Source organism: Balaenoptera musculus, chromosome 12 (genome assembly GCF_009873245.2).
Source record: "Balaenoptera musculus isolate JJ_BM4_2016_0621 chromosome 12, mBalMus1.pri.v3, whole genome shotgun sequence".
NCBI classification, from domain to species: domain Eukaryota; kingdom Metazoa; phylum Chordata; class Mammalia; order Artiodactyla; family Balaenopteridae; genus Balaenoptera; species Balaenoptera musculus.
In genome coordinates, this window is record NC_045796.1 from 19,871,776 (window position 1) to 19,899,035 (window position 27,260).

At 37.1% G+C, this 27,260-nt stretch overlaps 1 protein-coding gene across 5 annotated transcripts in view; it reads left to right on the plus strand.

Annotated features, from left to right (window-relative positions):
* Positions 1 to 2,884: 2,884 nt before the first annotated feature.
* SHPRH (SNF2 histone linker PHD RING helicase) overlaps positions 2,885 to 27,260 on the plus strand; it is an 89,963-nt gene continuing 65,587 nt past the window's right edge. For 2 of the 5 annotated variants that reach the window (XM_036871705.1, XM_036871703.1), the window contains exons 1-9: positions 2,885 to 3,082; positions 12,597 to 13,260; positions 15,838 to 15,967; positions 17,836 to 18,054; positions 20,581 to 20,659; positions 21,306 to 21,456; positions 22,966 to 23,074; positions 23,707 to 23,963; positions 25,443 to 26,102. In XM_036871705.1, coding sequence (XP_036727600.1) covers positions 12,625 to 13,260; positions 15,838 to 15,967; positions 17,836 to 18,054; positions 20,581 to 20,659; positions 21,306 to 21,456; positions 22,966 to 23,074; positions 23,707 to 23,963; positions 25,443 to 26,102 — 2,241 coding nt within the window. In that variant the 5' untranslated portion in view covers positions 2,885 to 3,082; positions 12,597 to 12,624. Of the gene's footprint in view, positions 3,083 to 3,290; positions 3,491 to 12,596; positions 13,261 to 15,837; positions 15,968 to 16,498; positions 16,529 to 17,835; positions 18,055 to 20,580; positions 20,660 to 21,305; positions 21,457 to 22,965; positions 23,075 to 23,706; positions 23,964 to 25,442; positions 26,103 to 27,260 lie in introns of those variants that run through there. The other 3 variants (XM_036871704.1, XM_036871706.1, XM_036871707.1) reach the window with 3 other exon arrangements.

The window sequence follows — 27,260 nt, forward strand, 5'->3', positions numbered from 1 at the left end:
TCCAATGCAGCATTTTATGTACAGATTCCAAATTGTGCTTTACAAATTAGGAGAGGCAGAGTTTTCAGTTTGCAGGTTGAGCTTGCAGCAGGGTAGATAGAACAAACTTTGGACTTTGAAATAAATTTGACCTGCAAATCACCAAGGAAAAATTAAATTGAAAGTTAACAGTTAAACCTATCCATGACTAGCCTGAGCAAAAACTGTGAAGTTCTAAACATTGTGTTCAAGTCACACACCTCCTGCTCCCCAACGTGGTCAAGCTACAGCAAAGCATGCCCAGTCCCTATGATACCATTTCTTGTGTGTTTGACCTGGCACTCATTCACTTCAACACAGCTGATCACCTCTACCGGCACCAATTTTCCAAGACAATGTTTCTTCCTCTCACTGTTAGTACTACACACACTTTAACAATGGCTTTGGACATTGTGATTCATTCTGAAATAGTGACTTTGACCTTAATATTTTCATTTTGTCAGAAGGAGGAAAAGCAATCCTCAGACAGATTGGTAGTAAGGAAAATGGAAACAAAAAGTCACTTTTGGCAAAAAGTCATCTTTGGCAAGCCTCAATCACACTGAGTGGCTATCAACTTCACTTCCACAGAGCAGGCAAATATAAGTAGAATATGGAATAAACTTCTCAAGCAATTTTATTAATGATCTTTCTATTAAGGAGTGCTGGGTCTGAATGATCCTTGTTGATATACACTGCCCTGTGTCATCAAGTAATTACACACCACTTGCCTTCATTTTTCCCATGGCAACCTAGAAAGTTTGGTGAAAATTTGTTCACTTTTATTTGATAGACAACATGCCTTAGTAATAAGAGGAAATAGCCTAGACAGAGAATCCAGAGGAATTCTAGATTCTCTTGTTCTCTGAGAGCTAAACTGTGGCAAATCACCAAATTTCTCTGAGTCACAGATTCCTCTTTAAATGAAAAATTTAAATATCTCATATTATCATTTTAGGATCAAATGGAAAAACGAACATGAAAGGGCTTTGCAAAACAAAGTTCTACTCCTAAATCATCAGTCATGTTTTTCTGCCTCCAAAGGGAGTTAAATTTACATTTACTCCCTCTCAACCATTCCTCCTCCTTGAGAACAACTTATAAAATTCTTTTCTAAAATTGATGACCTGAGTTAGGGGCAAGGTTAGAATAAAGCTACTGTCCCCAAAAGGAACTGGATCTATAGCTTTGGCCTAGTGGACCACACAAGGAAGCAAGCGGTCTGACTTCAGCTACATTTACAGTTTCAAGAAGAAGCAGTTGAACTCTATGTACACTGAGTGGTTCCCTGATTGGTTGATGTCTGATCAACTGATTCCCACTTGAGGAATGCTATTAGATCTTTAGCATCTAATGGGTGGGTGAACTGAGTGTTGTCAGGGGTGAACAGCTATTTCACAGCTGGGAGCTTCCAGAATGCTAAGGTGCAAAAATGAGCATTAGCTCTGGTGATTCTAATATGAAAAAACATTACTCCATAGAGAACTTTTCAAAGACTACACAGGGCACTTTGCAAATACAGGATTGAACACACCATTGGAAAATTCAAGAGGAAGAATTTTCTTTAATTGTAAGCACAGGATACTGTATAGAACTCCATCTCTGTAGGTGAGATTACATCTCCAGACACACAACTGGATCTATAATTTAATATTTTGTACAAGATAACAATAACGTCTGTAGAGATTAATTACCCTGATCAAGCTGAACAAAGATGAAATGATGCTGTGCTTATTTTTAAATATTTCTGCCTGGTACCAGCTGAACTCCGTCAAATTATGAGCTTAATTTTCTGCTCCAATGGTGAAATGTGACATAAAACTATCAAAGATAACCTTTTACAGCACAATAAACGTTTAAATACGGAGTTTCAAATTACACTTCCAAAAGAAAGGCTCCATTATGTCTTGTATCAATACTTAGTAAAAGGATCAGTTCTCCAACGAAGAGGGACTCTGCTTGCCTACTGCTCCAGCACTAGCACTTCTTTTTCAACTTGCCTTATGAAGACTTGGATAAGGTCACTGATTTCCACTGAATTCTACGTGGTTTCGTTTATTCAAATGGCTTCTCTTAGGCTATTTTAGAGGTCTAAAGAATATGGACCACTCTGGACTATCTCCGCAGCTAACGGATGCTCCCATAGGCAAGAACTTACTTTTGTCCTTCTGTGATCACACAGGCCAAGACGCCACTCCACAGCATAATGCTGAGTCCTTATTAGGTACTCAATCATTGAGTGCCCCATGTTCCTGAGGGTTATTTTTCAGGCTCTTGGCCCCGAAGCCTCTCAGTTATGCCAGTTATCTAGGCATAAGCCCACCTCCAAGAAAAGCGGCTACCACTCAGTGAAGAGAAGGAAAAAGACTAAGATATTGGAAGGCCAGCTTCAGCACAATACGTGTAGTTTTTTCCTCATCTTAAAATATTTACTCACATCTCCCTGGAAAGTCTTTTAAAATCACTTTTCTGAGGGAGATAAGCTTCATCCGTAACTAATTAGTGGCTGCTTTCTGGAAACAATTTAAAAGGTGCATTTGCAGAATTCTCTTCTTTTTATTAAAGCCACAACTCTTACATCTATCACTCGCTTCAAGCTGGTCCCATTCCCTTCCGCAGGGAGCCTCGCCCCTTCAGCCGGGAACCCCGCTCACTTCTAAATCCGCTTAGAGCCCCGCCTCCTCCTTAGAGGTTCCAGCCAATCCTGTATTCTCCAATGTCTTGGTGTCGAGCTATCGCGAGACTTCAACCGTGTCTTTCGAGAGTCTCTAACCGTGTGGACTTGCGCAGAAGACACTCATGAAGCCACTGCCGGACAAAGGGGGCGGGGCGCTCCTACGTGCGCGTTCACCTTGACCCCACGCTCCAGCGCGCGCCCGGCACCTAGGAGCTGTGGTTTCTGGGCCCCCCCCAGGAACCGCAACACACGCCAGCCTAAATCGCGCGTGCCCACCTCAGGCGGATGTTCGCTGGGTGGCGAATGCGTGCCCGGGACCTGCGGGGGCATTAGAGGGCCCCGGGCCTTGGTGCAGAGAAGCTCTAGGGGCTTGGAGAACGAGTCTAGGTAGGCGCTTGGGTGATGGAGGGTCAGGGGTCAGAGGTCGGGGACGGAAGGCGTCTCTGCACAGAGACGGAGGTCCCAGGGAGGGAGGACTCTGTTGTTCTGGAGTCCGGGAAACTAAAAGGCTGAGAGGGAGCCGCAGCGCGAGTCCCCCCGACCCTTCCCCATCTCAGACGTGTGGGCCCGTGGACCGCCGCGGCTCCCCCGGGACGAGGTGGGGCCGTGGGAAAGGAGACTGTGCTTCTCCCCGGGGGCTGGGGCCTGCAATGTCTTGTTCGAGCGCCCCGGGGGCTGTGATCGCGCTCCTCCGGCTCGCGGCAGCTTGTTTGCCCGGCCTGCTGGGAGCGATCGGCGCTGACAGCCCTCCTCAGACTCCTCGAACCGCTTTTGAGTCTTTCGGAAGAAAACTGAGTGGGTATCACTATTCGCCGCAGATATGCCCCTGGAGACTTGGAACTGGGCAGCTGCCTAGCTTCTTGGTGGGCGGAGTTGTAATGTAGTAAAGGGGAGGCCGAGGCCAAGTTAGTCTGAAAGTTCTCAGTTGCCTCTGGAGTCATATTAATTATATTCGCATTCAAAACCACCAGTGCACGTTGTACACTTTGACTCCGTGGTAGTTGCTAGTTTCCAGAACCAAGATGTGTTTTCTGATGATTGACGGTAACTGTCAGATAAACAGTATTATTAAATAATGGCCATTAAGCTTGTGTCTTTTTTCTAAGTGACTTGACATTAGCCATGAGGTAAAAATCCTAGATGTTTGGTGTTTTGCTACTTGTGTTTAAATTAACTTGTGGCTTTAACGGAACAAAAAAATAATAATTTTAAAGTCATTAAAGCTATTTTTTACTATTCGGTTGGGTGATAGCAAGAATGATGAAACTCCCATGAATTGAAATGATCCATAGTATCTGTACTGTCACCAAAAAGACTAGTTGATTTATGATCAGTAATCATGCTGGAAGCAGTGTGGTAGTGAACAGTTGTGGGATACGTGTTCCTGTACTGCAAAAGCTGGCACTTCCTGGAGTTTACAAGGTCCACTTAGCCAATAAGCTGGCAGTTGAGAATAAAATAGTTTAGTTTTGAAGGATGCTATATATATGTATATATATCCTCTTCTTGTCCAGCCTAAAGAACTGTACTTACAGGATTATTAAAACAAATCTTTTATTAAGAGTTCAGGCTAGAAAGATTTGGGGGAAACAATCTGCTGGTGAAAAATCTTATGAGGGCATTTTCTAAGTATCTGTGACTAACATATGTTCTAGAGTTCAGTAGATGAAAATACTCTCAGCCTACTGGGATTATCACTGCAGAAGAAGATTGTGGTAATGCTAGGTCACTGAGAACTTTTCAGTTATCAGTAGTGATTGGGCTTCACTTGCATAAAGCTAACCTTGGACAGCAATATCTCAAATGTATATACTTTTTGTTCCCCCTAATAGCCTAAACCCAGGCCTGCCATGGATTTGTGGTAATTCAGGATTGGTATGTGTCTTTTAATGAAGAGCTAATAATTTGGAGAGGAAAGAACCTGAATAAGTTTAATTGATATCCATTTGTTGTATTGTCTTAGTAACTTAACATTTTATGTTTACTCTTCTAGCAACCTATCTTTGTTTTCTGTTAAAGATACAGGTCAGTCAGTTTTCTCTGTCTCATTCTGGGCCAGAAATAGTAAGGAGTAGTTTCACACTACCTATAGTCTTTTAGAATATGGTTAAGAGAGATTTTTCCAAAAAGAAATATGAGTAAAGTACTATACTAGGTCCTTAAAAAGAGAGAGGGTATTCAGGGAATTAGAGATCTTTGGTTCACACTACGTTGTATATAATTTCCATCCTGACACTGACCTGGCATTGGGAGTACAATGCTGAATAGGATACTATTCCTGCCCAGCTTTCAAGCAGTTCAAAGTCAAACAGTTAAGAACACTGTGGCAGTTGGGATCAAGGAAGAGAGGCCCTTAACTCAGCATACCTGGTCATGGGTGGGGAGATTAGGACAGCGATAGGCAGAAAAGCATGAAAGGGCATTTCAAGCAAAAGGCTTTTTACATCTAAGTGAGGGACAGTAAAAATGTGGTCCATATAGAAAGCTGCATATAATCATGTTATACCCAAACACTGATATTTTAGGGGGAGGAAGAAGAAGCAGAATCATCAAAGATGAGATTCATCTGGTATGAAGAAAACAAGGAGAAAGATTTAGAATTGGAAAATTATTGGAGATATATGGAATTTTACCAGTACTTGACTTATTAGCTACCAGTTAACATTATGGTTATAAGTAGCTTTGATCAAATATTATCTTCTTTGGTTCAAGAGTTATCCCTAGATAAGGATCTGCTAGAAAAAGAGTCAACCAAAACAGGATGGTGGGGTGGAGGGAAGGCAGATCATGAATGTTTGCTCAGTAGAGAACTGAACAAAACGAGAGCCTTGCTAGAAATCCTGGTCTTTATTTTTCTTCAACTTATCATTGTAATTGACAAATACTTCTATAATATTAGAAGAATCAGATTGGAAGCAAACATCTGAAAGAATGTGCAAATTATAGTGGTATATATCACTTAAAAGATACTGGATGAGCCTTATCAGAGAAAAGAACAGAGAGTTGAAGGAATGTGTTCTGATTCAATAATATCTCTATTACAAGACTGTTGTAAGAGAAAGGGCACATGTTAACCTCTCTTCGCAATTGATTCGCTCAAAATGGTCATGGATTACTAGAGATGCAGCACCAGTTGAGCAGACATTTCCCATCTATACTACACTTTGGAAAGAAAGAAGTGGATTTTAGTAGGCAGCTGGCTAACAATAACGAGGTTTCTCAAACCTGGCTGCATGCTGGAATCACCTAGGGAGCCTAAAAAATAATGGAGGTAGTGCCTGGGCCCTGCCCCAGAGATTATAATTTAATTGGCTGGGGTAGTACCAGGCATCAGGATTTTTAAAATTTCCTCCAGGTGATTCTAATGTAAGTCAAATTTGAAACACGCTGATCTATAGTCCCCCATCCTGCCACTTTAAAGTTTGGTTATTATAAAATATAGTTTATAGTGTTCTCAGGGTGATGATAATAGCAACTACCACTTACTGAATATATGCTAAATTTCTGTTGCTGTGCTCTTGTACATACACAGAGGCTAGATAATTTGTACGTGCCAAGGCTAGAATTAGAATCTATTGATAGGACTTCAAAGCCCACATTCTCTCCTGTAAACCAGATTGCTTTGCAGATGTGAGACACTTTAGCCAGTTGCTTTGGGGGCTTTTAGAGTTAATGATTCCATAATTACCATGTTACTAATATTACTGTGATGGGTGTGATAGATTGTGTAACTGGCCCAGTTCCCTCCCCATCCCCTACCTCATATCCACGCTCTTTGCCATGAGCGGTTCCACCCATAAAGAAGTGTAATATATGTCCCCACCTCTTGACTTTGAGTCCATCCATGTGACTTGCTTTGGCCTGTGGAACCTTAGTGGTTTCACCCTGACCAAATACAGAAAAATACCTGTTTGGTTGGATTGGTACTCTTACACCTCAGTCACTGCCATAAGAACATTCCTGGGTTTTTTTTTCTGGTCCCAGGAGAAGGATGAGGACTACATTAAGCAGAGCCGGTCCGCTTCTCCTGAAACCTAGCCTAGCTCAGCCAGCCCTCAGCTAACCTGCACATCTGTGAGAATAAATGACTGCTGTCTCAAGGCAGAGCTTTGGATGGCGCGTTATACAGCATATTTATGACAGTAGCTAACTGATAAACTGGAATAACCTAACTTCAGCAGAGTGACCCAATTCCAGTATTCCAGCCTGTGCTCTGAGGAGAACCGGACACAGATAAGCACTTAGGTTATTAAAAGCTCCCTATATGATTCTGATCTCTTATCCAAGATAATAGAGGCGATAAGATGCTTGAGAAGTAGTTAACTATAGTCAGAGATAGATCACCACCTGCATATTCATAAACCAAGCACTGGTTGAGGGAGTGGAATTCTCATGATTGACTTAGACCAGCAATGTTTGATAGACATTTTGCAATTATGAGAATGTTCTATATATTTACACTGTCCAGTACAGTAGCCACTAGTCACATATGGCTTTTGAGCTCTTGAAGTGTGGTTAGTGAGAATGAAGAGCTGAGTTCAAATCTTTTTTTAGCTTAAAGTTAAATAGCCACAGGAAGCTAGTGGCATCCTTATTGGACTGCACAAACAACTTCCTTGAGACTATGGAGGAAACCACTCTTCTTTTAAGTCACAAGGCCAACGTGTTCCTAAATAAGAAAAAGGTTCTGTCAACAAGGAAATGAGGTAGATCTTAGGTAGATAAGTAATATTATTTGTTTCTTTTATCGTTATTGTTCTATTCAGATCTTCTGTTTATTGGACCAGTTTTATTCATTACATTTTGTTAGTAAATTACACATTTTATCTAGATTTTTCAAGTTTATTAGAATAAAGCTATTCTTAATATTCTCTTACAGTTTTTAAATCACTTCTGCACCTACTTTTTGTCTTTGCTTTTTAAATTAGTTTATTTATTTATTTATTTATTTATTTATTTATTTATTTATTTATTTTTGGCCGTGTTGGGTCTTCCTTGCAGCGCGTGGGCTTTCTCTAGTTGCGGCGAACGGGGGCTACTCTTCGTTGCCGTGCGCGGGCTTCTCATTGTGGTGGCTTCTCTTGTTGTGGAGCACGGGCTCTAGACACGCGGGCTTCAGTAGTTGTGGCTCGCGGGCTCTAGAGCGGAGGCTCAGTAGTTGTGACACACGGGCTTAGTTGCTCCGCGGCATGTGGGATCTTCCCGGGCCAGGAATCGAACCCGTGTCCCCTGCATTGGCGGGCGGATTCTAAACCACTGCACCACCAGGGAAGTCCTGCTTTTTAAATTAGTTTTATTAAGGTAAATTACATGCAATAAAATTCAACAATTTTACATATACAATTTGATGAATTTTGACAAATGTGTACAATCATGTGATCACCAGTAGAACATTTCTGTCACCCCAAAGGTTTCCCTTCTGCTTCTTTGCTGTCAGTCACCTCTTACCACTTCCTGGCCCCTGGTAACCACTAATCTGCTTTCTGTCACTAGATTTTTACTTTTTCTAGAATTTCATATAAATGGAATCATACACTGTGTAGTCTTTCACTTCTGGCTTCCTTCACTTAGTATAATGTGTTAAAAATTCATCCATGTTGTTATATGTATCAATAGTTTATCATGAGTAGTATTCCATTTGTTTATCCATTCATCAGGTGATGGACATTTGGGTTGTTTCCAGTTGTAGGCTTTTATTAATAAAACTGCTATTTAAAAATTCAAGTTTAAGTCTTTTTTATGATTCTGTGTTTTTATTTCTCTTAGGTAAATGCCTATGAGTGGGATTAATAGGCTGCACAGAAAATGTATATTCAATTTTGTAAGAAATTGACAGACTTTTCCTGTTGGAATGCTGGAGAGTTCAGTTCTAGTTCTTCTACATCCTCAGTCTTTTAAATTATAATCATTCTACTAGATATGTAGTTTCTCATTGTGGTTTATGGGTTGACTTTGAAATGCCTTAATGACTGATGATGGTGAAGATATTTTCATGTGCTTACAGTATTTGCAACGTATAGATCCTCTTTGGTGAAACGACTGTTCAAAATTTGTGTCCATTTTTTTAATAAGGTTGTTTTTCTTACTCTTGATTTTCAAGAGTTGTTTATATATTCCACATAGAAATCTTTCCGCAGGTATTTGTTTTACTAATATTGTTTCCCATCCGCAGCTTCCCCTGTCATTTTCATAACAATATCTTTTGAAGAGCCAAAGTATTTAATTTCATTAAAGCCTAATTTATCATTTTCTTATAGTCTCTGCTTCTTGTGTCCTATTTAAATTTTTTTTTTTTTTTTTTTTTGGCCTAATCCACTGTCACTTAGATTTTCTCTTCAGTTTTCTTCCGGAAGCCTTACAGTTTTAGCTTTTATATTTCAGTTTATGATCCATTTCAAGTTAGCTTTTATGTGTGTGGGGAGGTAAAAATCAAGGTTCTCTTTTTTTTTTGCATAGAGGTATCTATTAAAAGGGATATTCTTTCCCCATTAATTGCCTTTGAATTTCTTTCAAAAATCAATTGACCATGCTATGTGGGTCTATTACAGGACACTTTATTTTGTTCCATTGGTCTATATGTCTATCTTTATATCATTACCACACTGTTTTGATTACTGTCAGTGTAAGTCCTGGAGTCATTGTTAAATCTTTCAACTTTACTCTTCTTTTTCAAAATTATTTTGACTCTTCTAGTTCTAGGGAATCAGCTTGTCAGTTTCTACAAAAAAAAAAAAAAAAAAAAGGCCTGTTGGGATTTCGAATGAGATTACTTTGACTCTGTAGATCAATATCGAGGAATTGACATTTCAGCATCCTGAGTCTTCCAGTCCATAAACATAGTACATAGTATGTATATCTCTATGATTATACTGCTAAGCTATTTTCTCTCTTTTTATGTAGACTTGACAATTTTCATAATAAATTTTTAAAGTTATCTTTTAAAGAATGTAAAAACAAGAGAAAAAGACATATTTATGCACATATTTTTCATTCACAATGCTTTTTATTCCATTGTGTAGGTCCAAATTTCCATCTAATATCATTTTCCTTCGTGAGGACTTCCTTTGACATTTCTTGTAAATGTGGGTCTGCAAGTGAATTCTCTTGGCTTTTGTCATTTTTTTCACCTTCATTTCTTTAAAGATACAGTCAGCCCTCCATGTCTGCAGATTCTGCATCCACAGATTCAGCCAACTGTGGATCGAAAATATCCAGTAATATAATCTGCTTTCCTAAAATTGCCAGTCAGTTTTTTTAATAGCCACCTTTTTGTGTTATGACTTCCTGATTCTGTTTCATGAAAACAATATGTTATCTCCCTGAGGATGTAATGATGTTGACTGTTTTATAAAGTTCTTATTCAGATTGCTCCATCTGTTTGGGTGAAAGTTTCTTTGTTCATTTATTCTCCTGTTGGAGATCCCTTCATGTTTGTTGATTGTGAACTCATCTTTGAGGTTCAGATTCCCCACTTTACCTTTCATTGTCTCTGCTTGTACAGTTTGCTTAAGGGGAGGCTCAGAAGCAGATGTAAGACTTGTTTTCTGTTGTATTCAGTGAGGATGGGAGGTTGGTGAGACCTCCATATAGGCAGAGTCCATTGCCATCCTTTTTTCTTTAGTCAGTGGCAAAGGACATCTTTCCGGTTTAGGCACCACTCTCACCAGAAAACAGATAACCCCATCACAGCTACCTTGCCTTTGGGAGAAATAGGGCAGGTAAGGGCCTGTGGGTTCCCACTTTATTGTTCTACTATTATCTGTGCTGTAGCCCTGGACTCGCTTTGGGTTCCACTACCAGATCCCCCACCACTGAGCATGGCAGCCCTCTTGATGATGCTCCCATCTTTTGTGCTAATACATTCACGCTGTCCCTCAGCTTTCCAGTCTGATTCCCTCTGTATCATTCTTTAGGAATACCTCAAAGTTTCTGGTCAGCTGAGATTTCCCCTTGTTTTGTATTATCTTAAACAGGGCTAGATTTGGAGCAGAGTAATTAAGGATGGGGAGTTAGTGGAGGTAGAGGGATATAGACTGCTCTGTGTGCTCAGTTTGTCATCTGTACTGAATTAAAGACCATGGTTTGATCTATACTTCTTTTATATCCTCTCCTCAAATACAGCACGGTGTTGAATACTTACTGGGGACTCAGCGAATACCTGACTGGATTTTATTTAAAAATGGAATTACTGAGAATATTTCTTTTTTTTGTTTTTCTATATATGTTATATATATATTTTTAACATCTTTATTGGAGTATAATTGCTTTACAATGGTGTGTTAGTTTCTGCTTTATAACAAAGTGAATCAGCTATACATATACATATATCCCCATATGTCCTCCCTCTTGCATCTCCCTCCCATCCTCCCTATCCCACCCCTCGAGGTGGTCACAAAGCACCGAGCTGATCTCCCTGTGCTATGCGGCTGCTTCCCACTAGCTTCTATTTTACATTTGGTAGTGTATATATGTCCATGACACTCTCACTTCGTCCCAGCTTATCCTTCCCCCTCCCCATTTCCTCAAGTCCATTCTCTATGTCTGCGTCTTTATTCCTGTCCTGCCCCTAGGTTCTTCAGAACCATTTTTTTTTTTTGATTCCATATATATGTGTTACCATACGGTATTTGTTTTTCTCTTTCTGACTTAACTTCACTCTGTATGACAGATTCTAGGTCCATCCACCTCACTACAGATAACACAGTTTTGTTTCTTTTTATGGCTGAGTAATATTCCGTTGTATATATGTGCCACATCTTCTTTATCCATTCATCTGTTGATGAACACTTAGGTTGCTTCCATGTCCTGGCTATTGTAAATAGAGCTGCAATGAACATTGTGGTACATGACTTTTTTTGAATTATGGTTTTCTCAGGGTATATGCCCAGTAGTGGGATTGCTAGGTTGTATGGTACTTCTATTTTTAGTATTTTAAGGAACCTCCATACTGTTCTCCATAGCGGCTGTATCAATTTACATTCCCACTAACAGTGCAAGAGGGTTCCCTTTTCTGAGAATATTTCTTAAACTGCACTTGAAGACAAATTTTGTTTATACATCCTTTTTTTTTCCCCCCAGCTCCATGGTTGGAATAAATTGGAATAGGCACCAACCATCATTATGACTTTGTGATTTAACTTCTCTGAGTTGTTTTATGCTACGTGTAGGAATTGGCTATTCTTTTGGGAAACGTAGTTTAGGGCCTACCTTATATAGACTGCTTTTAGCCCAGTTTCCTCTTTTGAGATGACAAAGCTTTCTTTTCTTTTTCCCTATATTTTTAAATTTTCTTCTTTTATTGTCTCTGCCTTATTTCCCCTGGTTGCCATCACCACCTTATTTCTTGCCCAGCTATCTCTCTTATTATTTTTATATGCTGATTCACAAAAAGAAATACATTTCTATGTTTTCATCTTCCTCTTTTGAAAAAGAAGATATATTTTTAGGGATTTTTAAGTTATGTAAGAGTCAAATGAAGTTTTGTTAACTCTTTGGGATTATAAAACAAAATTGAAATTCTGTGGTGATGATATGAATCCAAATGTTACTAAAAGTTTTCAAATAAGCATTTCCAGGGTATCTGAGAGATCTACCTTACTCTCATGCTGTTCCTTAAATGTATTTTTAGAATTTATTTTATTTTAAACAACAAATTATCTATATTAAATTTATCTGTAGAAGACCAATAAGACCATTAGAATTTATATGACACATGAGATTATAGTCAATGTGTTCCAAAGCCGTATTTGACTTATTAAAAAAATTATCCATTACTTTATGTGTGTCTCTGAAGATTTCATGTTATGTGTGGGATTATTTTTCTATGCTGAATTTCTCATCTGGGAGTATTTTAATACTAAAATCCTCTCTTAGAATGCCTACTGTTGCGTTTGTCTTCTAGACTTCACATTTACCAAGATAACTTGAAAATGAGCAGCCGACGGAAACGTGCTCCTCCAGTGAGGGTAGATGAAGAGAAGCAACAGCAGCTTCGTTGGAATATGCATGAGGACAGAAGGAATGAACCTCTCACCTTAACTGATGACGAGCAGTGCTGCCCAGGCTTGGACTCCTCTTCTGCTCACTGCATCATCCTAGATGACAGTCTAAAGGAAGAAGTGGCTCACAAAGATAAGAAGAGGTGTTCAGAAGTGGTGAGCGTCTCAAAATCAGTTGAAGAAGAGACTGGTGGCATTTTTTCCCCTTTGTCTCTAAAGCTGAATATTGTGATTTCTCCCTATCACTTTGATAATTCTTGGAAAGCATTTCTAGGGGAATTAACTCTTCAGCTTCTTCCTGAACAGAGTTTAATTGAAAATTTTTCTGAAAGGAGTTTTACCCTGATGAGTTCAGAGTCGAGCTATCAGTTTGTGATCTATGTTCATTCAGAATGCGAAGATGTAGAGAAAAAAGAAAGAGGACTCAACGAGCCAATCAGTATTTGTGACAAAGGTATTCAAGTGGAATCATCCTTCAGTGGTGAAATGTTAGAAGATTTGGGGTGGCTGCAAAAGAAGAAAAGAATAAAACTTTACCAAAAACCAGAAGGAAATCACATTATCAAGGTATGCAATTTCTGTAGTGTCTTTTAAGGTTCTTCTGCATCAGACAGCCCATTTTGAAATTAACTTAGAAGGAAGGTCTGGAAAGCCAGCAATAAGCCTCTCATTATTAAGTGTCAAAGTACACTTTATTTGGGACATTCAATAACTATAAAAAATGTATATTATAGCTAATCATTTTCAGGCTGCTCTTTTTTCAGGATCTTCCTGGTTCGCCCTTTCCAGTTCTACTCTCAGTGACTTGTTTTGGTCCTCATTATCTCTTTCTCTTCCTGCAGCAATCCTTTAATATTGCCTTTTCAACTCCTTCATTTCCTTTGTCTCTGGGCTGGTATGATATGAATGCAAATGGAATTCTAGTCTATTTACTGCCTCTAGAATTAATGATAATCTGGCATATAAGTCTCTCCTTTGATAGGCCTTTGTCTCCTTCTCCAGCCTCAACTCTTAATCACTCTGCTTTTTAGTTTGCCCCAGAAAGTGCAAATTAATTTGTTTCCTGCAGATACCCTGCTGTCTTTTTGCATCTCTGCTTTTGCTCTCACACTTCCCTCTGCCTGGGTTGTTCCTTCCACGTCCCTCCTAACTCCTGGTCATTGCTTGATGTTCAGCTCAGAGTTTACTTCACCTAAGGAGATCTTTTCTTAAGCTCCATGGATGGTGTTCCATGCTCTTCCCCCATAATATCTAACACATATGCTTATTTTTGCCTTGGTCACTTGTAGTGTACTTACATTTTATATCTTTCCCCCTCACTAGACTATGAAGTTTATTGTCTTCACAGCCCAGTAAAATACCATGTACTAAACAGATTTTCAGTAAATGAATGAATAAATTTACCATTCATTTCAGTCTCTGCTATTCACTAGCCAAGTAACTTTTTGTGAATCATTTAAAGGCCCTAATTTCAGCTTCTTTTTGTACGAAATGTAAATAGTACTCATTCTTTTTACCTCATACAGTTGTGTTGAGAATCAGGTGAGGTAATGTAAGTAAATGTACTTTGTAAACTATGAAGCAGGTTTATATGCCTTCATGCTAAAACTTGAAAAGAAATTCTAAAATGTTAAATTCACCTCTGTTCAGTTGAAAACTGTGTTACACATTTCTCACATTATAAAGCAATTATATCAGGCTTCCCTGGGGGCGCGGTGGTTGAGAATCTGCCTGCCAATGCAGGGGACACGGGTTCGAGCCCTGGTCTGGGAAGATCCCACATGCCGTGGGGCAACTGGGCCCGTGAACCACAACTACTGAGCCTGCACGTCTGGAGCCTGTGCTCCACAACAAGAGAGGCCACGACAGTGAGAGGCCCGTGCACCGCGATGAAGAGTGGCCCCTGCTCGCCGCAACTAGAGAAAGCCCTCACACAGAAACGAAGACCCAACACAGCCAAAAATAAATAAATTAAAATAAATAATTTTTTTTAAAAGGCAATTATATCGATAGCCCTATTTATAGTTTCAGAATTGACAGAAGGAAAGGAGAAAATTTAGAAGCATTAGATTGTAATTAATTCTTCCCTGTACAGTCTAACTATACAACCAAGCATTCCCTCTCTTTGCTGATAGTGAGTGCCAAAAATTGTGGCTCAGGGATGACAAGTATGTAAGAATTCATGGATTGTATGCCTGTGTTCTGTCCACTTCTCCCACCCACACACCAAATCTTGATCTGTTCTGTCTTCCCTAATCCCAATTTTTATAAACATTTAAACACTTTTTGCTGCTATAGCAAGCCATCTCTAGGTACAAAGCAGAGTATAAGTAGTGAAAAATAATCTTTGCCACTTATTCCTGTATAATGCTGGTTGATTCTTGTTCTTTAGTGAAAAAATATGAGAATCTCAGTGATTAGGGAATCAAGCTCAGGATAATACAGGAAAATGAAGGAAACTGTGTTTATTGATTATCTACCATTAGGAAGTTTTAGAATTGTACTAAGTGGGCTATCTCATATAGGCTTCTCCCCATTTGGGTCAGAATAAATCAATCATTTTGTTTGTTTATTTAGCTCTTAAATATCAATGCCAGTATTAAAATTCAAGTATTTTGACTACAAAACTTCATACTACATTGTTTCACTAGACTCAAGCTACATAACCTTAATCAAGGTCTGTTTTCCTATACATTTTAGTGTTTGATCTAGTAATAGGGATTCCCAAACCTAACCGTGCTTAAGAATCCTGTCATGTGCATCAGAATCTTCTGGGGGAATCTGCATTTTTAACCAGCTTCATTGATTATTCTGATGATCATCCAGTTGGGAAATCATTGACTTGGTTGGTAGAATTGGTGTTCTCATCACAGTCTCCCAGGTTCAGTTCCAGTTAAGGAAATATTTTTTTTTTCTAGCTACTTAAATGGTGCATCACACATAGTAGGTACTGCATTTGTAGAATGAATTTGTTATTGAAAGTGAAAACATCTAAGGGAGATTTGGTAGGTATATATTTAGTGTTTGTGGGGTAAATACTGTGAATACCTTTAAAAATGATGATGTTAAAAAATGTTTTTCTTATATCCTCAAAAATGGTATAGTACAATCAAAACTATTTTTATGTTGATTAATTCTATGTAGGTTGGAATTTATCTTTTGGAAGGTGGCCTAGCAAAACTAGATTTTCTGAGTGATGCAAACTCAAGAATGAAAAAGTTCAATCAACTCATGAAGAGAGTGATGGAAAAGTTATACAATTTTATTATTCCAGGTAATATTTAAAGTAAACTTTAAAATTGCTACTACTGAAGAACTGTGGGTTTTCCCCCAAATCCTATACATAACAACCAGAAAAACAGCTACTAAAACCATAGTAAAAATTAAACCTTCATAAAATTGCTATATGACGAAAATTATACTTATCCGAAATGCCCCTACTTCTATAATTTTTGTCTTTATTTGCTTAATAATGTGCTTAGCTTATAGTAATTACTCAAGAAATGTTTATGGAGTCAATAGGCAGAATTTAAAGGGATCTGAGCTGATTGGAATTTTTGCATTATTCCTGTGCTTTTTTATTTTGTCATGGCCAGAGATTCTTGGCTGGCCTTTATTCCACCTCTCCTTTGCAGTCTGACAAATAATCTCAAGAGCCTGCTTCCCATAAAGACCAGTTAACTTTGCTACTGTTTCTTGGCAAGACGTTGCATCCTTGGTCAGGACTGCAGTTGCAGAGTTGTCTGCCGTTGGTTCCCAAGGGAGTGTGGATGGCTTGATGCAGCCCATCAACACTACTGGAAAAACGGCTCAGATTCTCCAAGTCCTGCTCATGGTGGGTCAGCCTTATTTCAGGTGCAGATTATAGAACATTTTTGTACTGGAATATTTGGGAAATCAGTTTCTGAGCTTGGTTATTGAATTGTTTCTGCAGTACATTCTTTGCAAAGCTTCATAATAACTAATAATAGTAAATCATTTTGCATGTTAAAGACTTAAAAGGAGGAAAATCACTGGTTTTAAAATTGGAAGGAATGATTTTAGGTACACCTAGAATTTTTAAAGTTAGGATAAGAATTCCATTATTCTGCCTTTTAAAAATAATAAAATTTGAACTTTTCAAAGGAAAACTTAAAGGATTTTAAAGGAAAACTTCAAATTTAGTTATTAATACTAGAGTATACACCTATACTAACAGTCTGAAATAACCAAGCATGTAACTACACATTAATTGTAAACTTTTGAAAATCTTAATATGACATAATTTTTATTGAAAAAAGTAAATTATGTATTTTATGGTACAGTTTTTATTTGAGGGCATATGAGTGAGGCCTGTTCTATAAATGTGTGTAGGCCTATTTGAAACCTTTCAGTAATAAATCATTAGCTTTAGCTAATGGGGTTTGTAAATTTGTTCAAGACTTTGAATTTTTTTTTTCATGTTGTAGGCATGAATCTTCTTCCACAGGGCAATTGTGCCCAACAAATGAGTCTGAAATTCTTACAAATTTGTATTGATGGTTTAAGCCCTTAATCTCCTAATTGGCTGCTGGTGCTGCTACCAAATACCTATCCTTTTTGGCATAAGAAATAGAATGGGAATCCTTGTCTTATTAGACATAGAAAAATTGTCTGCATATGGATTTTTTTTATGTTAAGATGTAAAAGTGAAATAAATTATCCTTTTACAAACTGCAAAAGATATTCACGTTCAGTTCCTCAGATGTTTATTAAACATCTACAGCACACAAGCACGTGCTAGCTGCTCTGAGGAGCTATAAAAACAAGACAGCCTTTGCTCTCAAAGAGCATTACAGTTCAGTGGGGAAGGGATGAATACACACAAGTGATTGTATTACCAGACAGATTGCAATGTGTTACTATATCCAAAGTATAAGAGTATTGCATGAACACAGAGGAGAATATTAATTCTGATCAGGGAAAGCAAAAGAAAATGTCATGGAAAAAGTATCAGTTGAATTATCTTGAAGGATGGATGGGTAAATTTTTGATCAGTCAAAAAACATACTAAGCAAGGCCCCAGAGGTGGAAGAATGCATGGTATGTTCTTGGAATAAGAATTGCTTATAGTTATAAATGTGGATGGGGTTGTTTTGAGTACATTTGTTCTTGGATATACAGATGTGTTGGAAGAGGATGAGGAAGATTCAGAGAGTGAGCCAGAGGGACAGGACATCGATGAGCTCTATCACTTTGTGAAGCGAACACATCAGCAAGAAACTCCGTCCATCCAAGTGGATGTCCAGCATCCTGCACTGACTCCTGTGTTGAGACCATACCAAAGAGAGGCTGTCAATTGGATGCTACAACAAGAGCATTTCAAAAGCACCCCTGCTAGTGGCAAGTATAAGATGCTTAAAGAAAGGCAAATTGATCAGAGGGATTATATGAGAGAGAGGGTAGGGGGAAATCGATCAGTAAACAAATCATATTGAAAACATAGGATAGAATGGGTGTTACTATGAACAAAATTATTTTCTAAGAAATCCTTCAAAATTGAAATCTAGAGAAATTCATTTATGAGTTCCCTCATCCATAAAAGTTCAAACTGATTTTTCCAGCCAAAGTAAAGGCTGCCTTGATTGGAATTTTTAAAAACCAAGAGATTTTTTACATGCCTTTTCAACCAGGAATTGCTTTTGTAACCTGATCAGATGGAATCTTCCTAATATATGTAAACGGCTTTACAATTTAATCATGAATGTTAGGGACAGAAAGCAAATTTACAAAGTAGGAGACTTACGTGTGACTAATCTAATTTTCCTAGGTTTGCATTTATTTTCTTTACTCCACAAAATAAATAATAAAATGAAACACCATCTAGTAAGTGTTTTCATAAAAGTAGTAGATTTATGGGAGTCATTTGTGCACTTCTTTATCATTGTCTTTAAAGGCATGGACACAAGATGAGATTTTTACATGACTCTAGGAAGTAAAGTGTTAACTATTTCTCATTCTTCCTATATAGATTTATTTTAATCAGTGATGAATAGCTCTTATTTCTCCCACTTTTTTATCCAACAAACTTTATTTTTTTTAACTTTTTATTTTGGAAATATCAGTTCATAGCCAGTATTATTTCTTCTTCTTCCTCCTCCTCCAATATTTTGAATTATTTTGAAATAATAATCCCACATATTGTATCATTTCTTCTGTTAATATTTCAGTTTATTTCATTAAAAGATAAAGGAGCTTTTAAACAGATATAAATATATGTACAATGCATTTTAAAACCCAGTAATTCCTTAATATCACCAAATTTCTCTCCCTTCCTTCCCTCCTTTCTCTCTATTTCTGCCTCTTATAGTTTGTTCAAATCTGAAACCAAATAACATCCATATATTGGAATTAGTTGCTGTCTCTTAAGTTGCTTTTAGTCCATAGGTTTTATCTCCTCTCTCTTGTATTTTTTTCTTATATTTGTTTAAGAAATGGTTAGCTCTGTAGAGTTTACCACAGACTGGATTATTTTTTCTCCAAAATGAAATAATTTTTTTCAACTAAGGAATTTGATTAAGGTGTAACTTACATACAGTAAAATGCACAGACCTTAAGGGCACAGTTTGATAAGTTTTGATGAATCTATGCATCTGTGAAACCAGCAACTCAGTTAAGACATAGAACCAGACTTTTTCAAAAGTAGCCACTGGCCACACATGCCTCTTGAGACTTGAAACGTGGTTGTCCAAATTATGTGCAGCAGGTTTAAAATATATACTAGATTTCAAATAGTACCAAAAAAAGAATGTGAAATATCTCACTACTAATTTTTTTATTGATTGCATATTGAAATAATATTTTGATTATATTGGGCTAAATGAAAACAACTATTAAAATTAATTTTACCTGTTTCTTTTAATATTTCTATCATACAGGGCTGACATAAAGTATTTCCATCACCCCAGCAACTTCCATAATTGCCAGTCAGTTCTCCTACTTCAATCCCTTCGGGAGGCAACCACTGTCACCGTAAATTAGTTTTGCCTGTTTTTGAAACAAACGGAATGATAAAATGTGTACACTCGGGTGGAGGGAGTTGGCCTCTTTCAACATAATGTTTTTGAGGTTCATCCATGCTGCATGTGTCAGTGATTCATTTTTTTTTGTCCACAGGCTGGATTTTGTTGATTAAATCCCATGTGTCATTTAGTAGTTTTTCTGTGCCCTTGGTTCCCATAAATTAAAGCTTTTTATCTTTTAATTTTTTTCATTTTATTAAACCTATATGTCTGTATTCCTACTTCATCTATTAAACCCTAAAGAAAGTAACAGAAAATGACTTACCATTTCACTGGTGAGTAGAGACATACTTCCTACTTAGCAGTTGGTTTGAACAACTTAAAATATTAAGGGAAGGGTTAGTGGAAGATTCTGGCTGAAATAAACTCAGTACTTCAGTGTTATAGTTTTAGATATTATTTCCTCAGTTAAGCCTTTCCTCCCACTCAGACCCATATAAAAGATTAGGTCTGATTTACGTTAATGTATTAGTCCAGTATCATATATCTGTTGAGTTATTTAAAGACATCAGGTAACTTCTTGAAGGATTTATAAAAGATAAGCTACTTTCCTTTATTGGGTAAGACTTGGTTATATGTATTAGTTTTCTTTTCCTGTTAATCCTCTGTAATTTGCTATGCTTCTTCTGTCTTATCACTTGTTTATATGGAACATATTGGTGCCCAAAGCAAAGGAAGCTAAAGAATAATATCTGAAGAAAAGAATGAGAGGAGTCCTAGCCTTTTTCCCATGTGTATGTGCCTTTCCAGGGTGTCCTGACTGTTAGCTTACTTTTCTTTTAATGTGATTATCTGGCAGAAAGGAAAACAAACAGAATCTTGTTCTTATGATTATATTTTTCTTTAGAAAATGCCCTGCACTTCCTATGGCGAGAAATTGTTACATCTGAGGGTTTGAAACTCTACTACAATCCATATACAGGCTGGTAAGGCAAAACTTTATGTACTTGATAGTAAAAATAAATATTACAAAAACCTGTATGAGATTGGTAGCGTAAGTCTTCAGCCTCAGCAGTACCTCAAGAAGGAATACTAAGACCAGGTCTCATTAGACATTTTTATAGATAGACATAGAATTAATAGCACATGTAATTTTTCAGTAGATAAATGCAGAATAATAGACTTAAGATGCATAGTTATTGATATTTAAAGAGATTATAATTTTAGGTAAAAATGTCATCTTGTTATGGGTCAGTTCATTAAATTTGTTCATTTCTATTATGAAAGAGTTTTAGGAATCATTAAATATGACTAGTGAATCAGTAGTTATTGCCATTCTTATTTTTTTATTCACAGATTCATAAAGGTCACAGAAAGAAGGCAGACATGCTTCCTTTTATTTATAGAAAAAAATGATGACAGTACCAATTCTGTTTCTGCAGACTTTAGTTGTCAGCTCAGGCAGGTTTTTGATCACAGTTCTTATATTCGTGATCTAGGGATTATAATTGTTGCAACCTAAAATATAATTTTTAAAAGCTTAGCCTTCTATGCATTTCTCCCAGTTCTCTTTAGGAACAGTGTAATTTTTATTTGCATTCCTATGATGTGTTTTTCTTGTTTTTTCCTTAGCATCATCCGTGAGTACCCAGATGCTGGGCCACAGTTGCTTGGTGGGATCTTAGCAGATGAGATGGGTCTCGGAAAGACAGTAGAGGTTTTGGCTCTGATTCTGACACATACTCGACAAGATGTCAAACAAGATGCTCTCACTCTTCCTGAGGTAGTAGGAGTACTATAGGGCTTGGGAAAGCGGGGACATATGTTCTCCAAAAGCATCATATATCGAACATTTGCTTGGCACTTAAGTCAACACTTTCAGTTTACTATGTGACTAATGATTTATATTAGTTGTTAGTTAACTTCAAGTAGGCACAGAAATGGGATGTTTGTGACCTGGAGGGGTTTTTTAAAGTGATATTGGCCAACTAGGAAGGCAACATGCTGTCACTTACCAAGCTTCCTTCTAGCTGGCAGAGAAATCCCCTTAGGAAAGTTTCATTACTTCCTCAAATGTTTTTTCACCACTTCAAGTCTCCGTATTACTGCTAAATATTTTTGAGAGCTATTTTTCAAAAACTGCAAATCTCAGATATATAAATCTTAGAGTCAAATATCAATAATTAGAACTTTGTTACAGGATAAACAGCTTAGTAATTAGATTGCTAGATGAAACAAACTGTGAGTCTTTATTCCAAAATATAATTGTGTTTAAAAATACAAATTTTAGAGCTTATAAGAAAAAGAAAAAACTTCAGTGAGGCAAATATAGCTCACAGTTCATATTTTCCAATAATGGAATCTGAAATCAGCCCATTAAATCCTGCCGAAATGAGGCCACTAGTTAAAGGCATAACTGTAATTACCTGTATGGCCCACCATGCTCACAACCTTAGTGGTTATGTGATCTTTTAATAGTGTAAAGTTTGCAAAATTAGCCTTTCAGATTTGAGTAAGGGTTAGAGTAGGGAATGTCTATTTCCTTTGTAGAAAATGAGTTGGAGTATTCAGTTTTTTTTTTTTGTTTTTTTTTTTTAAGGCACAAATTAAGTACGTTTTTTTATTTACTTATTTTTATTATTTATTTATTTTTGGCTGTGTTGGGTCTTCGTTTCTGTGCGAGGGCTTTCTAGTTGTGGCAAGCGGGGGCCACTCTTCATTGCGGTGCGCAGGCCTCTCACTATCGCGGCCTCTCTTGTTGCGGAGCACAGGCTCCAGACGCGCAGGCTCAGCAATTGTGGCCCACGGGCCCAGTTGCTCCGCGGCACGTGGGATCTTCCCAGACCAGGGCTCGAACCCGTGTCCCCTGCACTAGCAGGCAGACTCTCAACCACTGCACCACCAGGGAAGCCCTCAGTTTTAACTATTGGTAACTTCCTTTGGATATTTTCTGTTCATTAGCTATGTTAATTTTAAGTTATTTTGAGTATTATTACAAATTGAATGGGTTATTACTATTTTAAACAAGGCTTAAAAAGTTAATTTCAGAAGTTTCACACTTAGAATTTAGGTAATTTAAGATAACATGTACAATTTTAAAAAGTGATGGCTAGCTGTAAACTCTGAAATAAAAAATAAGGTTTATATGTGTGCATAACATATTTAGCCCTTTCTTTCATAATTTATTATAACTCTTTTTCATCTCCTTAATAGAAGGAGGGTTTGTCTTATTAAGCAACTCAGAATACTGAAAGCAAAACACTGTGTGACTACTTAATGTTGTTTATATCAGGGAAAAGTGGTGAATTATTTCATTCCATCACATTATTCTGGAGGAAATGTAAAAAACACAGAAACCCAGAATATGGAATTTGAACCAAGAGAAAAAGTTCAGTGCCCCCGTAAGTATGAAATCTCTTAAAGATAACACCTTTTTACAGTGATCTTTGTTCTAGTTCTTATAATCATTATATAGAGATATCTTGTAATTGTTATGAATAATTGTTTCTACAGTTATTTATACTTTGCATAAAAGTTCAATTACAAGGCATATTATCTTAACAAAAATAAACGTTTATTCTTTGGTTTGACTTGGTCCAGACAGTTTTTTGCTTAATTTGTTACATTTAAATTTCTTTAGCTTACAGTTTAAACCAGGCTTTGATAAAGAGTAGCTACTTCAAATTCTGCTAGCAAATGAATGTTTCCCTTGCTAATGGTAGCATTTATGTAAATAACTGTGAGAAGTTTTTTTTTTTATATATAGTTTTAAATGATAGTTGATTTGTAAGATTAGCAAATTAATGTAATTCTTCCTTAAATTATTCCATCACAGTAATTTATTTCTTAATTATTGAGATAAATTTTTATTACATATTCTTCAAAATGATGATGTACAGACAACATATCTTTAATAAATCTTTGATTTATTTTCTTCTTAACTTGGTCCTCGGTACACATTAAGATTAACTGAGTTTTCTTTTCTTTTCATTTTAATTGTTTTGACTGAGTTAGCATATCCTTTTGCATTTAGCTACTCGTGTGATGATCCTGACAGCTGTTAAAGAAATGAATGGAAAAAAAGGAGTTTCCATTCTTTCCATCTACAAGTATGTCAGTTCTATATATAGATATGATGTTCAACGGAACAGGAGTCTTCTGAAAAGGATGCTGAAATGTTTAATTTTTGAAGGTCTTGTGAAACAGATCAAAGGCCATGGTTTTTCTGGTACTTTTACACTGGGAAAGAATTACAAAGAAGAGGATATACATGACAAAACAAAAAAGCAGGTAACAGAGCATTTATTAAGTAGTTTTATGTGATGCTTTACAGAATAAGTTGACAGACCCCACCTCTCTGAAGCTCTTACAGTCTGATGATAAAAAAACAAACATTAGGAAAAACGCTTACGGCTGTGATGTATGTTTTCTACTTCCTGAATATAAGTTCCATCAGAGTAGCAACTTTATTTTGGTCACCATTAAGCCTGGAGAAGAGTGTGTGACATATGTCAGGTACTCAATAAATATTTATTGAGTGAATTATAAAATTAGTTTGTTAAGCATATTATAATTTAAGATAACTTTTCTTACCCTCATGTTGTTGTCAGCAGTTAAAAAAGCATGTTCCATACTTTATAAAAATATTGATACCTTACATTTGCATAGCTCTTTATATACAATGAATCTTTTACATAAGTTTTTATTTTTCCCATGTCATCACCTTATAAAATGTTTATATTTTGTTATAAAACTGCTGCTTTGTGGCCAATAAGTTCAGTTTGCCTTTAAGAAAATAGTTACAAATTGGCAAACATAACTCAAGAAAAGACTAATGACAACAATTCAAAATGTAGAGTTACCAGCTTAGCTACTGTGAAAGAAATGGCAGACCAAAAAGTTCATTTCCTAGAGCAGGGAGTCTCCACCAGTTTCTCCCCAGCTAGGTTAGAAGACTGCAATGAACTTCTGTGCTTTTAATAATCCTTCTGCTACCCAAAAAAGAAAATCTCCTTCAGTTAATGCCAGTCATTCCATGTTAATGTCATTCATTCCTCTGTTCAACCTTGACTGTGACATCACTTCTAGGAAGCTATTGCTGGCACCTACCTCCCCATCACAGCCCCTCTCTGTTATATAACCCTCTTATGCATTCCTATAGCATCATTTTATTTATTACTGTTCTGTCTTTTCCAACAGACCCCTTTGAGACCAGGAGCTAAATATTCCTCATATATATATCCCCAGCATCTAACATGATGCCTGGCACAGAATTGGCATTCAATAAATAATTGCAGGAGGGTACACAGTTAGAAAGGAGAAAGAAAGAAGGAACTTATTTGCTAATTGCAGTAACTAGTAGATTAATTTTCACTTTGTTTAAATGCTATATTTTAATATTTGGTATTTTTATAATTGCCCTAGTTTGTATATTTATGTATTATAAACTACCAGTCTTTTATTGATTTAGGCAGATTGTAAATTATAAGAAGTTGATGTCAAAATTAGTAGCTCCCTTTATCTTTCTAATTTTTGTTCACTCCAAATCTTAATGATACGGCAGTAGAGCTTTCTTTTGCTTTTGGAGGGAAAATCAGGGAGGGGAGTTCTTAGAGCAACTTGAAAGCCACTGATCAAGAGTGATTCTCCTCAGGGAAGGGGTAACAAAGACTGGCTACTAGATTTTTATGTAAAGCACATGAAGTTGGGCATTTCATTTCAGATATGTCACTCTGTTGAAATAAATTAAATAAATAGTATTTTTCATAGGCTGTGGGGAGTCCAAGGAAAATTCAGAAAGAATCCAGAAAACCAGGGAGCAAGGACACAGATTCTGAATACTTGCCATCAAACACCTCTGATGATGATGATGATCCTTACTATTATTACTATAAGGCCAGGAGAAATCGTAGTAAATTGAGGAAAAAGCCTGTTCCATCCACAAAAAAGGAAAAAAGTCAGCTTAACATCAACCTCAACTCACAGCATCTCTGTCCAGCTGCCGGTGACTCTGCAGTTACTGATGTTACCACATCTGAAAGTACATGTGTCTTTGAAGTCAAGCAAAAACATGCAGCAAAGGACCAAGCTGAATCTCTAAATCCTGTTGGTCATGACATGCCACATTCTAATATCATGGGTCCCTATAATTCCTCCGATTATCACTTTGAGTGCATATGTGGTGAAGTTGACCAGGTAGACCGTAAGCCTCGTGTTCAGTGCCTGAAATGCCACTTGTGGCAGCACGCAAAATGTGTGAATTATGAAGAGAAGAATCTGAAGATTAAACCTTTCTACTGCCCCCACTGCCTTGTTGCGATGGAGCCAGTATCAACAAGAGCAACTCTGATCATCTCCCCTAGTTCCATCTGTCATCAATGGGTGGATGAAATCAACAGACATGTGAGGTCATCATCTCTTCGGGTCTTGGTAAGGTAGTTTGGACTCTTTAAAGGGATAGGAAAATGTAAATTTTCACTCCGTGATAATTTTTATAATCTTTGTCACTTTGTTTTTTATCCCAAAAATTAACTTAGTGAGATAATAATAATATTAAATCAGAACTTGAAGAGGAAATTGAGAGTAAGAAATAGAACCGTAGACTGTTTATTCTTTTCTGACATCAGAAGTTAAAGCACTTTGGGTGGAAAGATGAAAGCTTTTGAAAAAAATCTTGATCATATAAATGAAAAAGTCTTTGTATAAGCGTTTATACTCTGAGAGAAATGCAATTCAAAGGCAGCACTGTGTAATAGTATGAACTTGTATGATCTTTCAACTTTTAGCTCCAGAATCTTCCTCTGAAGCCTCAGTTACCCCATCTGTAAAATAAGAATTTACTCATTCAACAGATATTTATTGAGTACCTATTATGTGCCAGGAATTGTGCTAAGTTCTGAAAATAGTACCCCCTCACAGACTTTTTGTGAAGATTAAATGATTTGATAAAGTGCTGGCACATAGTAAGTGGTCATTTAATGTTGTTGTTCACTACTGTTAGTTTTCTTTACTCTCTTTGTTCTTCTTTCCACACAAATTTTATGTATGTTTTCTAGATTTCAGCCACTATGATAGGCATGGAGAATACAGTAATATGTAAAACACCATCTTTGCCATTGAGGAGCTCTGTTCTGTAGGGTAGGCAAACCTTGGTTTGAATCTTGACTCTACCAGTTTGGAGCAAGTCACTTCATGTTTCTTATGTGTGGGATAGAAATAATAACAACTAACAGGATTGTTGTTGAAAGTAGGAGATAAAACTTTGCATGGTGTCTGAAATATAAAAGGCATTCAGTAAATAATAGTTCTTATTGTTCTACTTTTTCACACCATTGTGCTTTTGTACAAGCTATTCCATCTGCCCACCTACCTGTAAGTCCTTTTCCCTTTTTCTCCACCTGTGAGGACTCCTAAATGTACTTCAAGATCTACTGCAAATTTGAATTCCTCTCTGAATTTACCTTCTTAGCCATAGAATTGGTCTTTCCACTGTGAGCCTTCACATTTACTTCACATTTACTGTTCCATTCACATTACTTATGTTATTAGTCTTACACACTAAAATGCATCTTTCTCTAGACAGGTATA